Source organism: Xenopus laevis, chromosome 3L, assembly GCF_017654675.1.
Source record: "Xenopus laevis strain J_2021 chromosome 3L, Xenopus_laevis_v10.1, whole genome shotgun sequence".
NCBI lineage: Eukaryota > Metazoa > Chordata > Amphibia > Anura > Pipidae > Xenopus > Xenopus laevis.
The window spans coordinates 83,728,390-83,745,812 of record NC_054375.1 but is presented as its reverse complement, the minus strand read 5'-3'; the positions used below and the strand labels follow the sequence as shown (position 1 = coordinate 83,745,812).

The 17,423-nt window shown below is 34.9% G+C and overlaps 1 protein-coding gene across 3 annotated transcripts in view; it reads right to left on the bottom strand.

The window, feature by feature from the left end:
- reln.L (reelin L homeolog) overlaps positions 1–17,423 on the bottom strand; it is a 206,685-nt gene that overhangs the window by 93,494 nt on the left and 95,768 nt on the right. For all 3 annotated transcript variants that reach the window (XM_018252669.2, XM_018252671.2, XM_018252670.2), the window contains exons 11-19: positions 16,314–16,459; positions 14,294–14,445; positions 10,009–10,121; positions 7,370–7,578; positions 6,118–6,246; positions 5,295–5,404; positions 2,712–2,778; positions 1,985–2,218; positions 98–259 (exon numbers count right to left, since the gene is read on the bottom strand). In XM_018252669.2, coding sequence (XP_018108158.1) covers positions 98–259; positions 1,985–2,218; positions 2,712–2,778; positions 5,295–5,404; positions 6,118–6,246; positions 7,370–7,578; positions 10,009–10,121; positions 14,294–14,445; positions 16,314–16,459 — 1,322 coding nt within the window. The remainder of the gene's footprint in view (positions 1–97; positions 260–1,984; positions 2,219–2,711; positions 2,779–5,294; positions 5,405–6,117; positions 6,247–7,369; positions 7,579–10,008; positions 10,122–14,293; positions 14,446–16,313; positions 16,460–17,423) is intronic.

The window sequence follows — 17,423 nt, the reverse complement described above, 5'->3', positions numbered from 1 at the left end:
TTGTTTTGTAACAGTAAATCAGTGCTATAGAAATGGAAAAGTGACAGAGGTTATATGGCGAACTTCCACTGAGTTAGATATACCACATTGCCAGTACCTTGGCTCATGATAGCTGAGATAGGAATAATGCTCGATTAGTTTCCAGGTGATTCCATTGTCATGGGAGTAGTGTAGTAAAACCCCTTCTCCTGGTTTGTTAGGTGCTTTGCATGTGCTGAGCACAGATTTACTTCCAATGCGTAGAGTAAACTGCAGGAATCTAGGAAAAATGACAGAAATTCCTTTAATACAGGTATGGGACCTGTTATCCAGGGTGCTCGGGACCTGGGGTTTTCCAGATAATGGATCTTTCCGTAATTTGGGTCTTAATGCCTTAAGTCTACTAGAAATTCATTTAAACATTAAATAAACCCAATAGGCTGGTTTTGCTTCCAATAAGGATTAATTATATCTTATTTGGGATCAAGTACAAGGTACTGTTTTATTATTACAAAGAAAAAGGAAATCATTTTTAAAAATTTAGATTATTTGGATAAAATGGAGTCTATGGGAGACAGCCATTCCGTAATTCGGAGCTTCTGGATATCGGGTTTCAGGAAAAGGGACCCTATACCTGTAGTAAAAACAGGAATTGTAATATCATTATTTAATAAATTATACCTTTATTTATTTTTTTTATTTCCTAAATGTCATCATAGTACCGTGGCAGTGGACACAGTAAATGGCAGTATCCTCCCTTTTTCCCATTTGACAGAAAATTATCTACTGAAAATGTCGACCTTTGCAAGCCATCACTTAAATGTGATGGACCCTTTCCTACCTGAGAAATCAACACACTTGCAGCATTAGAGACATGATGAATATTGTGGTTGTTGTACTCTTCTGCCTATAACCACCCTCTTCTCTTATAGAGGAGCCATCATGTCATCAACTGTTGTTAGGTTTTATAGCTAGGGGTTCCAAGAGCAAGCACACAAGGGAAGGGAAGGGCTGAAGAGGCTGGTTATAATAAACAAAAATACTTCACATGGAATGGAAGGAAAAACAAATATGAAAGGGAGGGAGAATAAAAGGAACTGAATAGAACTGAACTCAATAATGGGTTACAGCCTCAGGAAAACCAAATGTGGAACAAGATATAGGACAAGGAACAGGACTGTAATTCATGCAACAGTACAGGACAAAGTATTTGAGGACAAACAACACACTCATAAACTCACAAACATGATATATAACAGGCAGAAATTAGTTTATATAAGCATCTTCTGCTGAAAGAGGGCAGGCAAAGGGCTTCATCTATTTCTGAAGGTAGTGCAGCTTTAAAGATAACTACAGCATAGAACATAGTTATGTGTTTAGTGGAACAGTTCTAACTAGGGATGCACCGAAATCCAGGATTTGGTTCGGGATTCGGGCAGGATTTGGCCAGGGTTAGGCTTTTCTCAGCAGCATTTGGATTCAGCCAAATCCTTGTGCCTGGCCGAACCGAATCCGCATCCATAAAATCATGTGACTTTTTGTCACAAAACAAGGAAGTAAAAAAATTGTAGCCAAGCTTTTTTTCCTTCGCCATTCTGATTTGCATATGCAAATAAGTGTTCGGTTTAGTATTCGGCCAAATCCTTCACAAAGGATTCGGCGGTTCGGACGAATCCAAAATATTGGATTCAGTGCATCCCTAGTTATAACCTTAAACTTGAAGCTAGGCATGACAACAACAAAGCAGCAAATACAATAATACCGTGCAAATAGAACTTATTGCAGTAATATAAATTCAATATCCAACTAGTTTTTGTTTATTGTAACATAAAAAGGAACTTAAGCAATGCTATTCAGCATGTTTGCAATCCATACTCAAATCAAGCCTCTAATTTATAATCTTATTTTTTTATAGAACATATAAAATGAGAATATTTGTTATCGATACTTTCCATTTAGTTCTATATGACAATAATTATACATATTTAAAATACAATTCACTCACCGGGATTGTGAACTGTCAAGGAAGGCAGTAATGAGCTGGCGTCGACCATCTTTATTAAAGATTAATGCTTTGCCACTTGCAAGCACACCACAACCAAAACTAACTTCAGCACCACGGATAGAGTAAAAGTTATGGTAGGATGAAAGCCTTGAGCTAGTGAAACTTTCAGATATAAATACTGGAAACGTCTGAGAGGCCATTTCACATGCTGGGCCAGAAAATCCAGGTTCACATCTAAAAATTACAAAATGTAAATGTAAAAAGTTATATTAAAAAAACACAATATTTACCTTAGAATAAAGAAGCAGTAATAGAACATTTTCAGAGTGATCTGGCCACCAAACTTACCACCAGCTCTATATTAATGTTAAGTGGGTGAATTGTTTTTCTTTGCAGAGATGATTACAGCTGCTAGTTAATTCAACATTTTAATTTGTACACCAATTATTTGTGCTTACTAATAAGAATAAAATACCTCCTGCAAACAGTATGTGATTTTATGCATTTTTTTTACTTCTGCAATTCCTCTTAATAGATTATTTGGGAAAGGTCATTTATTGTACATTGTCTAAAAAAATTCAGTTTCACTAAGTTTCTTAATTTTTTGGGAGTCAAAGATGAAAATATTGTGATTGTAATGTCCATGTAAAGGGCCATTTACACAGCATAACCCAGGCACCAGTATATACAAAAAATTGTAGCAGAAAAATCTGTGGAAAACACTTACTTGCAGCCTGTTCTTGTGCATTGTCCACGACCAGAACAGTATTTTAGACAGGATGGTCCAATATAAACTGCAACAGAACATTTTAACGTATTCATAAGATGACATAAATAACTTTGAAATTTGTTGAAAAAGTAAATTTAGACCTTTACCACTAGTAATGAGTTTTATGGAAAGCTCCCTGGTAGCTTTTTTGTATGAGATAATTGTGCTGCTAAACCCAATTCCCTCACATGTCATAACAAAATATACTTTCATAGGCTTATACAATGATTCAAATAGAGTTGGTGCTCTCTTTCTTGTTCAGTGGACGAAATATGCTGTATGTTTCACATGAAGAAATGAATGAATATGTTTAAACTGGGGAAATACTGCAAGAGCATTTTTGAAGGAATTAATCTTATTAGACATTAACACATGGTGCCCAATTTATCAAATTTCAAGGTTGAAGGGGGGGGGATGCAATTGGGTATGTAAGAAAACGTGCACAACTTTTTTCCTCAAGCCCCACCGTATTAGAAAAACACAATATTTTTAAATGTTTAAATAAACTAGGAAAATTGTTAGATACAATTCCCACTGTCTTCTTGCTAGTTCAGTTCTTTCTGGTGACTTTTTATTTAATAAATACTGTCTGTTCAAGGTTTCAGAAAATAGTCATGTGTATATTTGTATTTTCAGTCTTCTCTCTAATCAACATGATTTTTTTATAGATCTGTCCCTTAGAGACTGCAATTCTGTAATATCCTTTGCATTCTGTCTCAAAGGTAATGGATTTTAACCCCAGTGGATTGACAGGGTTACTTATTAAGGTCCACAATAAGGTAAGGTTATAGGATATCTTGCATTGATTCTGCATTAGAGAGAGGACTACATTTATCAGTAGAGTGCATTTCCAAAGAGACAAAAAAAACCCAGTATTGACAGAAGTGGTAAACTATCATAAACCATATAATATAATTAACAAAAGTGTGACGAAGACAGGGGCAGATTTATCAAAGGTCGAATTTCGAAGTACAAAAAACTTCGAAATTTGACCATCGAATTAAAAAACTTTGAATTCTAAGTTTTTTCAGCAAATTTGGCAATCCTACGATCGAATAAAAATCTAACGATTTTAGCGTATGATCGAAGGATTTTTATTCGATGTGTAAAGACTTAGAAAAATGTTGTAGAAGGTCCCCATAGGCTAACATAGCACTTCAGCAGGTTTAATTTGGCAAAGTATTGAAGTCAAAGTTTTTTTAAAGAGACAGTGCTTTGATTATCGAATGGTCAAATATTCAAATGATTTTTACTTCGAATCGAAGTCTAAGTAAATTCGAAGTCGTAGTATCCTATTCGATGGTCGAAGTATCCAAAAAATTACTTCAAATTTCGAATTTTTTTACTTCGATGATTCCCTCGAATTCACTTCGACCCTTAGTAAATCTGCCCCTTAGACAGAAACCATAAAATTAACAGTTTTAGAATCACATCATGCATATTTGCTTATTTTGAACCGATTATAGGAATTTGCATTCCGATGGGTCACTGGTAGTGACCATTTGCATACAGTATGTGTATAGAATATACGTATATTGTGGCACAGTGTCTGGGAAAACTCTAGAGGGAGAGTACTGTAAGTGACAAGTCATCTTGAGGGGGAGGGGAGCAGGCTAAAAAGAAAGCAGGAAGTGAGTGTTGAGGTATTTCTCTGCAGCAAGGAGGTAGGAGATACTTTTGTGTAAAGTCTGTAAATAACTGATAAATGGACTGACCACCTAAGTGGGGATAGAATTTGGCTGCAGAGAACAAGACTGGTATGGAAAGAATGCCATTGAACCAGGCTGTTAATGAACAATAACTGTTAGTTGCTGTTAATTTGTTATGCACTTTTACAAGTTTCTTCTTTCTTGAAAACTTCTGTTGTGAGTAAAACAGATGGATTTCTGTTTAAAGTTACCCTGTATGGTAGTGTCCTTTACTTTGAGAAGTTACTACCCAATCTGCCATTTGAGTGAATTTCCACAATATACTGTATGTATATGAGGGAGGATGTGATGTTTAGGCACAGCTGTGCAGCCAGTTATCAGTTGCCAATATGCCAATAAGGCATGAACATTTTGTTTGTATTTGGTTGCATGTTCATTAGATCTAAATGGTTGGTTATGGCTCTTGTTCTCTATTTTATGGTTGCCATTTATTGAAATTATTAAGTTAAATAGCATACCTTTAAGTTAAAGTTATATGGTCATATTACCAGGTACAGTATCAGCTCAGTGTAGTCACTATTGTCATTTCAACAAAGTGGATGTAATTTTAACAAACACATGTTTGTACTTGCCATGAATATCTTATGTAATATTGAGCAAATATGCAGGTGAATACTTGGCATCAGAAGCACATGGTCTTGTATACATCAAAGAACTAATCTCTATTATTCAACTCACACACCACCCAATTCAACTTATGACAGTTTTCAAAGCCAAGAATTAAATAAACTAGTGCTTTGCTTCTTATTGTTACTGTCAGTTTTTTAATCATTATTATTTATCATTTGAAAGTGTAAGACATTCTCAATCTCAAAGTGAGAAATTCACTAACTATTATCCAGTGCCCACATGTTTCCCAAGACTGGTCCATTCTGCCTCCATCGAAGCCTTGTGTCTCTGGTCAAGGCTGCATTGGGAAGGGTAATAGTTATTCGGTTCCATCTGTTTTAAAAGGAAATTTTAAAAATAGATTTACTTTTGAATGGTACATGGCTTATCCAATAAAAAGAATGTTTAAAACTTTCTCTATAAAGGTTACAGTGTATGGCAAGCACCAGGGGTGAGAAGATTTTGTTTGTCTGATTTTCTGGTGAAATTGGCAACATTTTTTGTGGCCATTGGCTTCAGCGTGTTTAGTGAAATGACTGCATTTCACAAATTTCTTGGCGAAGTGCAATGGACCAGTTTAGCTTATCATTAGCAAGCACATTTAAATGCCAATGACATAAAAAAGTGAAGTAAACAAAAATAAAAATTTCAAATCAAAGAAGGCATTCTTTTGAGCTAAAATTATAAGGATTCTATAAGACCATCTCAGCAGCCCACATATCTTTTATAGGTTCCTCAGTTTATATAAGGCAGGCATATAAAGCAGAACAGTATTTTGTGAAAGTGGTTAAAGTGAATATGTAATACAAAAATGAAAAACTATGGTTTCTTTCATAATATAAATAGTAAAATATGCATTCCAGTGCAATCTCTATTTAGTTGACAAATACATTTATTGATAATTTAAAAGAAATTTAATCTCTATATAAAAATTATATTTTTAACCAAATATTAATGTATAGGAGATTAAAGAAGGGACAGAAAATAATTGCCAATTTCTTCTTAAATTTGGACAGAAAGGCTATGACCAGCAACATTTTACTTACCCACTGTAGTTGTCTGATGAATAGATAGTGCTGTGCGGTAGATGGGATCCAGCACATAGCTCTGGGAGACACTCCGAGTGCAACAAAGACCAACTACGCCCATGATTTGTAGAAAATTCCAGGCTGACACTAAAATTGCATTAGGAACAAATCAAGAACCGAACAACAAGACAAATATTTTTCATAACAAATGCAAACATTCGTTTTGAACAAAATGTAGCCACAGCAGGAATATTTTTTTTGTTTCAATAGTTTTTATTATAATATTACAAATCAAGAAAAGAAGGATACAGAAGGAAAAAAAGGGGGGGGGAATATCAAAGTGTATAAGGGGGGGAGCATCAAACATTGCACTATATGCACAGGTACAAATGGCAGCATGTTAAGTCAGTACACCATCAACAGAATATCTTGGACTAAAGCAGTAAATTCTCTGTCAGGGGGTTGCAGTATATATCCACTATTCTGCCCGCTAAATATCCCCCAGCAGGAATATTGATATCTGAATAATATGCAGATAAATGCATTTTTATGATACAGATGCAATTCTAGTTGCAGTCACATTCCGGAAAACAGCATGGGCACTATGTCTTGCTGTATTACATCTCATCTCTGTGCTAAGGTAATCTCAGGATAGTCACACAGCTGGGGAGAAGAGGTAGAACAAGTGTGTTTCTCTAGAGCAATATTGTATGATTGTTTATCTCCATACACTATTTTCAACATATGATTATCTAGCCAAATCATTTATAGATCAGATTACTGGTAATTACATATGTTGATTTAACCAGTTAATATACTATGCTATACTACACAGTTTTTGAAAAGTATATCAGTATTTGGTTCCAGTTAATCATCCTTGCACTGAATGCATAGAAAACAGACACCATAATGTTCTGCACTATTATTTAACCAGAATGTATCACTAATTATCACTACTAGTTGCTTAAAAGAGCTATTAGTATAGTATAGTAGGTGACTTATTAACAGAAAGTTCTTTATCCTGCTATTAGGTACAGTGTTAAAAGGCCTTGGACTACGGGAGTCAGCAGGATTAATTAGAACACATAACTTATTATGCATGCTTTTCACTTGCAGGAATGATTTTGTTATGTATAATAATACTATAATAATCGTATGATAATATATGTTGTGCTATTGGTTAGCAATTATTCATGGTTGGACAAAGACAAGCTTCTATTAAAAACATTCTACAACATAGAACTATGGACCTGTTAATTACCATACATACCTGTTTCCAGGCTGGTGCGACCCACATCCAAGGTTAATGGAAAACTGAACCATATGTGATTCAGTGGAAGGCAATACAGGTAGCACATGGACAAAATCCACAGCCCAAACATTTAAGTTATGACCACGGTGACTGGTTTGCTTCAGACAAAATTTAGTAGCAGGTGTTTGTAGATCAGGACTTATGACAGCAGAAACAAGAGAAGTAACCTTTGCAATACAAAAAAAAACACTTAGCTATAGATATTGGATGTAATTTTAACAGCTTGGCAAATGCTGCCATGTTAAATAACACTTGGAACTTGAGCAACATTTTGTTTCTCCTGTGCACTGAACAGTCATAGTATTGTGTGGATTGATTAAAACAAGACATAAACAGATGGCAGTTTGCGCCAGAAAAGGACTTCTGTACCTTTTTAATTAAGACTGATAATTGTTTTTTAAGTAGATAAACATCATATCCAACTTTCATTTTAGACTCTGGGTAGTGTGGGTCTTTTCTGTAAAGGCAGACATGAAATAAAGCATGCATTATCACCTACAGTAATTTTGGAGGTTGTCAATGCAGTACCATATGAGTTTTTCATAAAGTATTACCTCCAGCCAGTTATTTCCACTAAAATATTACTGTTTAATTTATCAAGCTCAAACCAGCAAAAAATGTCAGTAATATGAAATGCTAATTCAAGGGAATGTTTTTCTTAAAAAGAGAAAACACAATTCTAAACAACTTTGTAATATACATTAATCACAAATTTTCTATGTTTTATAAGTTATTTGTATATGTATATGTACTTGCCATTTAAATGCCCAATAAGCTACTTTTAGGGGCAGATTTATTAAGGTTCGAGTTGAGTTTGAAGTGTTCGGGTTAAAAAAAAACTCGAATCTTTGTAGTTTTTAAAAAAACTAATTGGAATTTTTTGGAGGGGTTTGCTTGAAAACTCAAATGATTCGAGCAATTCAAGTTTTTTTTTCACGAAAACTTAATCAATTCGAGTTTTGGGATTTTGTAACTCAACTCGCAGAATCGGGTTTTTGCCAATTGAGCTTTTCTTAAATAAGAATCCATTCAAGTTACTAGTTCAAGGAAGGTAAAAAAAAAACCTCTAACACTCAACCTTTGACAAATAACCCCCTTAATATATAAAAATCTTGTAATACAGAATATCTGCAGGCACACCCTGTAACAACTGTCTGGTGCTGTCACACACCTGAAGAAGGGGCATGCCCACGAAATGCCGTGTTTCCACTTTTGACTAATAAACCCCAGGGAACATCCCCAGGCAAGTGCTTCCACGTGCTGGTTCTGTTTGTGCATAGTGTTTGAAAAACAGTCAGCTTTAGTTTTATTGAGTGCTTTACTTAAGAACAAGATTTAGAGCACTCCCTTGGTGGTTTTTTGCTGGGCTCATTGCCCAGCATTTTTCCTTGGCCACCTGCTCTGGCCGAAACCTAATTAAAGTAATAGATCAGTAATCAGTTACAGAAGCTGTAAGGACTTTGCACTGTATTTACTCTTTTCCTTCCCCACCCGGCAAATTTTTTTTGCTGGGAAGAACACTAGGGTTTTTTTACACCTATGGCTATTTAATGGTTAAACTGAAATTGTGGAGTGTAAACTGTCAAAAGGCTGCTAATCCCAATCAATACAGCAGAACCTCCATTTTATGTTTTTCAGGGGACCACGGAAAAATAGTGTCATATCCAGGAAAATATAAAATCAGGGAATGTGTTAAAGCAACTTATGCTTCAAATACTCAGAGGATATAAGCACAGTCAGTTTATATAATATTTACTGTGTTAATGACAAGGGTTAAGAACACAGTCACATGCACAACCTAAAGCAATAAAGCAATAAGGGGTACAGACTACTTGACTATTTACAAACAGGACCAAGGTTAAATATACATCTTATTAGTATTTTAAAAGCAATAAAACAATAAGGAGTGCAGACTAATTGGACTTGACTATTTACAGACAGAACCAAGGCTAAATATGCATCTTGTTAATATATAACAAAAAAAAATTAGCATAATGTATTATGGCTGTCTCAATAATTTGTTACTTATTTGTCACAATTACTTTCCTATTGCTTCCTTTCACTTATTTGCATCCTTCACTTTGTAATTTTAAGCAAGTTAATAATTTGATGAAACCAAACAAGGGTTGAATTGAAAAAACTTCGAAGTTTGAATTCAAAAAGACCAACAGAAATTAAGTCAAAGTTTTTTTTGGTCGAATAGGTCAGTTTTCAATTGATTAGCTCCACATTCAGCTGGATTCAAATCATACGAATTGAAGGAATAGCGAATTCGATCGAAGTTTTTCCCAAAAAAACCCTTAGATTTTCCACAAATTGAGCCCAAATAGGTTCTAGAAGGTCCCCATAGGCTAAAACAGCAATTCGGCAGGTTTTAGATGGCGAATGGTCGAAGTCGAATTTTTAAAAAGAGACAGTACATGATAAATTTCGATATTCAAATTTTTTTTCAAATTCAAATCAAATTTGGAATATTCCCTAGTCGAAGTACACAAAATATAGCTCGAAATTTGATTTTTTTTTTCATTAGAAAATTCACCTCAACCTTTGATAAATATGCCCCTTAAACAAAACAACAAACAAAAAAAATAAGGTACCTTATAAGATGAATAAGCAAGGGTATCCATAATAATATGCTCTTTTCTACCATCAATCTGAGCATAAAGAATTACATCATTTTCATGAGATTCTCCTGGACTGCACATTCCCCCTTGAAGAAATATTAAGAAGCATGATGAAAAAATAAAAATGTAACACTTAAATATTATGTTATTAAGTAATCACAAGGGACAACATATTTTATTGGTGCTTATCTATGAATCAGATATTCTCAATAAGAAATAGCAACTGCCTCTGATACTAAAATCATCCTCACACAGGTTTAGGTATTTAAAATTTGGGTTATTAGGGGTCATTTATATAGACCCTGGGCAGAGGTGCAAGAACACTAAGTTGTGCACTTTGTGGGGACCAGGCCCCCCTGCAAAAATGCTTTCTATGAAGAATAACCTATACTAGTATATGCTTGTAGGACCTTATAATTACTTAAGCTTACAATAGAGCATAGCTAACACTGTATGGGTTATTTACTACCTGCAGAATATGAGTGCAGAAATGGCCACAATTCAATTTTTTTTTATACTTTGCTCCCAGCCTGGCCTGTATCAGAATTGCTGCACGTCTCCTATGTTTGCTATGTTGGCAGCACTGCATTCATTAAGGGCAGTGGGGGAGGCATGTAGGTGTCCCCACTCCTGTTTGTCCCCAAACTTGCACGTTATTCAGAAAGTTAATGACCCCTTTAAGTCAAATTGTTTATTAATATGAAAAGGTTCTCTAATGATTTGTTGAGACTTTTGAGTCAAATTTCTTAATAAAGTTTACTGAGCCATTATCTGGAAAGAAGGTATATTTTTCTTCTCATTTTCAAGTAAATAATATGCCACATGTTCTGCATTCAGCAGATTCAGTATTAATAGTGCCTTTAACAGAATTTTATAAACACTGTTTTGACCCTTATATAATCTTATAGGGGCAAGGTACAGCCCATTTTTTGGCATTCTTCACCTTTCCCAGCAATAATGAGTCCTAAAGAGTTGGGTATTTAGGAGCAACATTGTATCTAGCTAGGAGAAAGGTGCAAAGTGCACAAAACTGGAGCATTTGGTTTCACTTTGCACCTTACTAAATAATAATACGATTTTAATGTGTTACCAACTTTAAATTCTCACTGACATATGCAACACATTTGGGACCAGGTAACCATTATAAAAAGGAAATAATTGTATTTAGTTTGTCCTGAAATGAATGTTAAATATATTCCCAAATGTGTTTCCTCTGAAAGGGAATTTGATATCAGTAAAAGAAAAACCCTTTCAAAATATGGCCATTATAGATCTGATGAAATTCAGCAGTTCTGGAACACAGAACACATTACTCTAAGGATAATGTGTCACTATATCTGACAGTACTCATTAATAAAATATATTGCTTTTTGAATCTGAAGTGGAGCTCATAACAGAGGACAGGCTGGAATGCATAATTGGGGAGCAACTAAATAGTGTTAATGTTGTTGTTCTGACAGTTCCAAGTTGAAGTTCAGAAGGTTAGGAAACCTTTTTTTCCTGTTTTTCTCCCCGGTGGTTAAGTACAAACAGTCTCAGATTGAAGCTGTCATACAATCGATGTTTCCTGTGCACTTTTAAAGCAGACAGCAGTTTGAATGTATCCCAAATACTGTGCACAACAGTGTCATCCTTGTTTACCTCATACAAAGGGCAGGGGTGTTGGATACAGTGTGTAAGAGACTATCTGCCAACTGCATATTCCAAACTAAAGGGACTGAGTATGGGTTTGTGGAAAAGGTTACAAGTCCTTACATAATGCAACATGGCAAACATTGTGGATTAAAATAACAAATAATAATATGGCAAAATGTGTGGTAATATTTGATTCAATTTTATCCGGCAATGGATATGAGTTTCTCACTTGAGAAGAAAGTGTTACAAAGTAAGAAGTTACTGGTTTTCAATGTGAGAATGCAGTCATTTTATTAAGAAAAGAGACCTTCCAGGAAGGTCAAATACCCCCACTAATTAAAATAAAGACAAAATGGCCCCAAAACACACACTAATCTAAAAAAAACATGTGGCATATATTTGTCAAAAGGTACTGTTGTAAAATAGAGCTTCCCATAATTCTCTACAGGGACTGTTTAACCTCTGTTTACTTTTAGTGGATGACACACATAAAAATATACAACCAACTCATTCCTACATGCAGCACATCAGTAAAACAAGATTTCTGCCCCCATACAGTCTAGAATGCTTCCAATCATGATACCACTAATTTATCTCCCTCCCTTCTTACTGTCTATTTACCCTGACAAGATGACTATGAAGATTTTCATTCATCCAGGTCATGGTATATCTAATATAGGTAAATCTAAAAACAACTGGACTTGCTGAGTAATCATTAAAGACGTTTCACTGCTCATCCGAGCAGCTTCTTCAGTTCAACTGACTGGTGTGGGAAGTTCTCGGCATATAAAATCCTATCACAGTAACTACACAGAATCGACACCTCTGTGAATTTCTTCAGATGTCACCTCTTTGAAGAGTTACAATGTGCCATTGTGATTGAATTATTGGAAGAGTTTATATGCCAAGAACTTCCCACACCAGTCAGTTGAACTGAAGAAGCTGCTCGGATGAGTAGTGAAACGTCTTTAATGATTACTCAGCAAGTCCAGCTGTTTTTAGTTTTACCTATACTAGATATACCCTGACAACTCTGTTTCATATTTAATGCCTTCTTTTGTGTCTTTCCTTTAGGCTACTCCACACTACTTCTTTGCCAGTACACTCTCCCAGGTACAGAATCACCACTGTTGGTGCAGCTGTCATGAAAATTGTATGATGGAAATTTGTTGGAAATGTGTTTATTTAACAAGCTCTCACGAATGACTGGGGGGTCCTGATCTTCTCTATAAATACTGCCATTACCTTAGCCATCACAGATACCCTTTTCCCCTACAGATACCCTTGACAAATACAGTAACATAACCTTTTCAGCTACACCAAGGTGATCAGTCGTTTGAGCCACTTTATGGAAACAGAAGGACAAAAGCAGATTTACACAATTACTGGAATCACAGGCGTCCTAAGATGTATTAAGGTTCAATAGTAGTAAAGGTAGTAAATGATAATGTGTATCATACAGTCCTTCCCAGCCCTTATAACATCCCTGAGACCAGCACACTAGAAAGTTGGAAGCGAGTCAATGTCAGTACACAACTTCAGACACTGTCCTCAAAACACCCCATTCAGTTGAAAACAGGACCCTTACACCATAGAGGTCAGTTGCCATCATAGAGCTTCATACACCAACTTTGCTTATGAAATTAGCCATTAAAGTGGACCCTACAAAATAATTGCAAATCCTTTTCTCACATGTTAGTTAAGCAAAATAAACATTACTTACACTAAATAAATTATTTAATGTTTTGACTTTAGTCTTGGAATTCATAAGTATAGCAAGCAGGCATGTGGACAATATAATTAAGGCAAGCTTTGCATCATTATCCCACATTCTTGTTTATGCAAGTGGGGGACCTAATACCCATGCCCATACACCAGCTACACAATTACAGGCAGAGAGTAGAGAGGGGAATATGAGGAGTGCTGTGACATCTAGGGAGTGCAGAATGGAAAGTTAAAATAATTGTCTGCCCCATCTGAGGCATAGAGGTGGGCCAGGTAATATATGATTGGCAGCTGAGATTTTAAATAGGTTTATAACAGGTATGGATATGTCAATAAAAAAGGAATTTGGGTTTCATGTTTAATTTGAAAAGGACTTTTATTATACAACTTTTTATGTCTGGGTGACAAGTCCCCTTTATGGGCTACAAATAGAACTCAAACTAGTAACTAGCCACAAAATAGGTTACGCATATGTGAGCCATCAGTATATTGTTATAACCAGCCACAAGTATATTTTAACCTACATGGGACTTCCAGCCTGGCCTAAACCTATTTTGTGTTGACAATGCATTCACTGTATATTCTCTTTGCAGCTCTTTTTTAGACTTAAGGGGCAGGGACCTCCATCTTCTTGTATCTAAGCTCTTAATCCTTATTACAACTGTACTTTGTATTCATTTGTATTTATTATTGTACTTTGCATTTGTTTTTATAATAACCCCATGTTTTTTATTGTTCTGCTGTATAGTGCTGCATAAGTAACCCTATAGAGATAAAAATTGACATACATACAATATACATATCGTACTCTGTACAAAAAAATATTTTCTAACAACTCCGTGGAAGAGAAATAAAATGTCATTCCCTCGCAAAAATGCTCATAGGGGAGTGCACTTACCCATGATAAAATAAAACCTTAGGTTCCCATATCCCGTGGTATCCATGTAAGGAGTGCAAACTTTTCTTTCTCCATCCTTCAAAAAAACAAGAGATGAACCCGATTCTATGGTTCCACATTCTGTTCCAATTACTGCTCCAACTATTTCCCACCTATTTATAACATTAAAAACAACAATTATATACACTTTTAAGCAAACAAGTAATTGACTTTTTAACTGATATGATTTAGTACGACTTCTAATTTGGATGAACTTCATAAAATGAATCTCTAAAGGTTTGTTCTGCAAAAAAGCAAACACTTTGAAAATATATTGCTAGGAAACGTATCCCATAAAACTCCTCTATTATTATTCTTCATATAGCCATTGGTGCACCCAATCAAGAAAAAGCACCCTCCAATCACAGATGATCCTGAATGACTATGGGATTTATGAAACATATCAAGGAGTAATGACACAAAACTATACAATTCTTCAAAGTTTGCTACAACATATACATACATAAGATACACTTTTATAGCTGTAGTATTTTGTGAAGAAGTGGTCCCCTAAACCATTTACAAATACTATACTACACGCCAAAACAGTATAAAAAGTTTACATGGCTAACCATATCCAGAGATGAATTGTCAGCTCTAATTACTCTTTTTTGTGATTTATATACGTTCTCATGATAGACAATGGCACTTTTAATGACTGATGAGACTCAAGGTTGCGTTTCTCACCGAGTTATTTTTATTCTTAGAAATAAGCATGCATTTGCACTGAACTCAGTGAAAGGCTAAAGTAGGATGTGACATTTTGCCACTTGTTTTTTTTTTTCTTTTTACTAAATTTGTTTTATTGTCTGCTCAAAATCTGTTTCAGAGCCCTGTATCTCCAAGTTGGAAATAAAAGAAAAAATAAATGCTAAAATAGCCAAGGTATATTATAAGATTACTTGTATATTACATACACATGCAAATAGAGAATTGTTACCATTTTTGTCACTGCCCCATCTAGAATAAATCGTTGTTCTTTTTTTGAATAAAGAAAAAAATAATGTACAATGCATACATAACAAGATAGATAACATTTATTTTAACATTTCTACAAAAAAAAAACATTTGTACAGAAATGCTTACAACAGACAAGGGTCAAGTCTTACTTTCAGTGCTATTAGTTGTTTCACTCATAAAGCTTTTTTTTTTTTTTAATAAAAAAACCGGAGTTTTATTAGGGGTAATGAGAACCATGATGTTTAAATGTCCATTCTATTTTTGTGACCTGGAAGTTCCAATTAGAAGTGGCATTTAAATCCCAGAGTGATAGTAAAAAATGGCCCTTTCTGGATAAGAATCCACTGTTCAAATGTGCATCTGTATGAGCAAATGGTTGATTTACTTGACAGTCACTTCTGATTGTCACACTCACTATGGTTCATTGAGTTTTGTAATGCTCGATTTACTCTGACTAATGTATGATGGCTGTCTATTGACCCATAAACTAGCCACAAATGTGATGCAAGGTACAAGAATGGAGTCAATTCTAATCTTAAATATAAAATATAAAATACAATTCTAAATGTTTATTGGCAGATTAATGCACCGTACTATACTTGAACTGATCTTACTGATTTAATGTGAGTCATATTTTTCATATGTCATGAGGTACCAGTGTTGTATGGTAACACCCATAGCCAGGAAGTTTATTTTAGCTGCACTCTCATAGACACAGGTTCAAATGCCATAAATGAAACAAATGTTCTGCTCAGAGCAGCAAAATGGATGTTGCCATTGGAAAAAAATGCCCTGTGTGTTAGCTGTAACTGGGTAAAAGACAAACAATAATAATCAATCAGTAACTGCTATGTAAAATACTTACCACCTATGACATTATGAACATTAAAAATATTTACATGGTAGCCCTAACCTGCCATTTATAGGGTTCTGTATTGACCTTTAAAATATGTATATAAATACTGTTTCTTGCATTTTCACGTGATAAAATGTAATGCTCATGGCTACATCTAAAATTTACCCAGCTGGTAGATTCTCAAACTCTTCAGACCACTGGTCCTGGATGTCCTCACTGGAAAGATCCACATCTCTGGTAGTAGCAAAGTTGTATTCACTGCTTTCTGTACCATGAAAATATATAGAGTTTCCATCCGACTGACAGCTATGCTATGAACAATAAATAACATTTTGCAAAAGGTTTATTTTAAGCAAATGGCCATGCAATTCAAAACAAATGATAACCATTTTTACTTAAAGAAGCTGAAAATGAGGCATAATCATGGGCAAAAAAAGGTAAATTGATTTTAGAAGAAGAAATAATTTATAGTTACATTTATTGAGTATTGAAAGAGTATATATTCTATCTATCTGTCATGAAATCAATCCTGTCAAGTTGTAAGACCAGAAGTCACAGAGAGGAATAATTGTGTGCTTTGCTTGTTAATTTAATAAGTGTCCCAAAATTTTCACTGTGGCTAACACCTGACACATCTGTTGTAGGTGGTTCTCAGCCCAATAATGAATACCCCTGTACTAGGATTTCCAAGCAGTGCAACAGAAACCAGCAAAGGGTAGTGGACAAGAAAGAGCAAATGTAATGTTTTCCATTAGCCTTAAAGCAATGGAACACTTAGAGATTTGGGGTGCTTTGTTGAATGCAAGTGTCAACTATAAGAAATGTAAAGGGTTTGCTAAAAGGATATACTTTTTTAAATTATGTGTTTATTGAAGCTTTCATATAAAATTTATGGGATCCTGTCATGATTTTTATGGTGTAGTTTTTATCACGAAATTGCACTGTATAAATTGCAAATAATTCATTCTACCATTTATTTATTTTTTCCTGAACCAATAAATTTTTTTTACTTGTGATGCTGGTGTGTCATTCTGCCTGATCTGTGCTTTCAGAAAGAGAGAGCACTTTACAATGGAACTGCTTTCAGATAAGTTTTTTCCTATTCAATGTTGCAAAACCTGACTTGCCATTCTCCTTGGACTTGGCTTGGGTGCTATTCTTATATCTACCATGAGGTGTGGCATGGCAACATTTTTGATTATTCAAACAATCTCCAAGTAATTTTGATCAATACAATGCAAAAACCATCTCCAGTCTTCTGGTATCCAGCTTTTT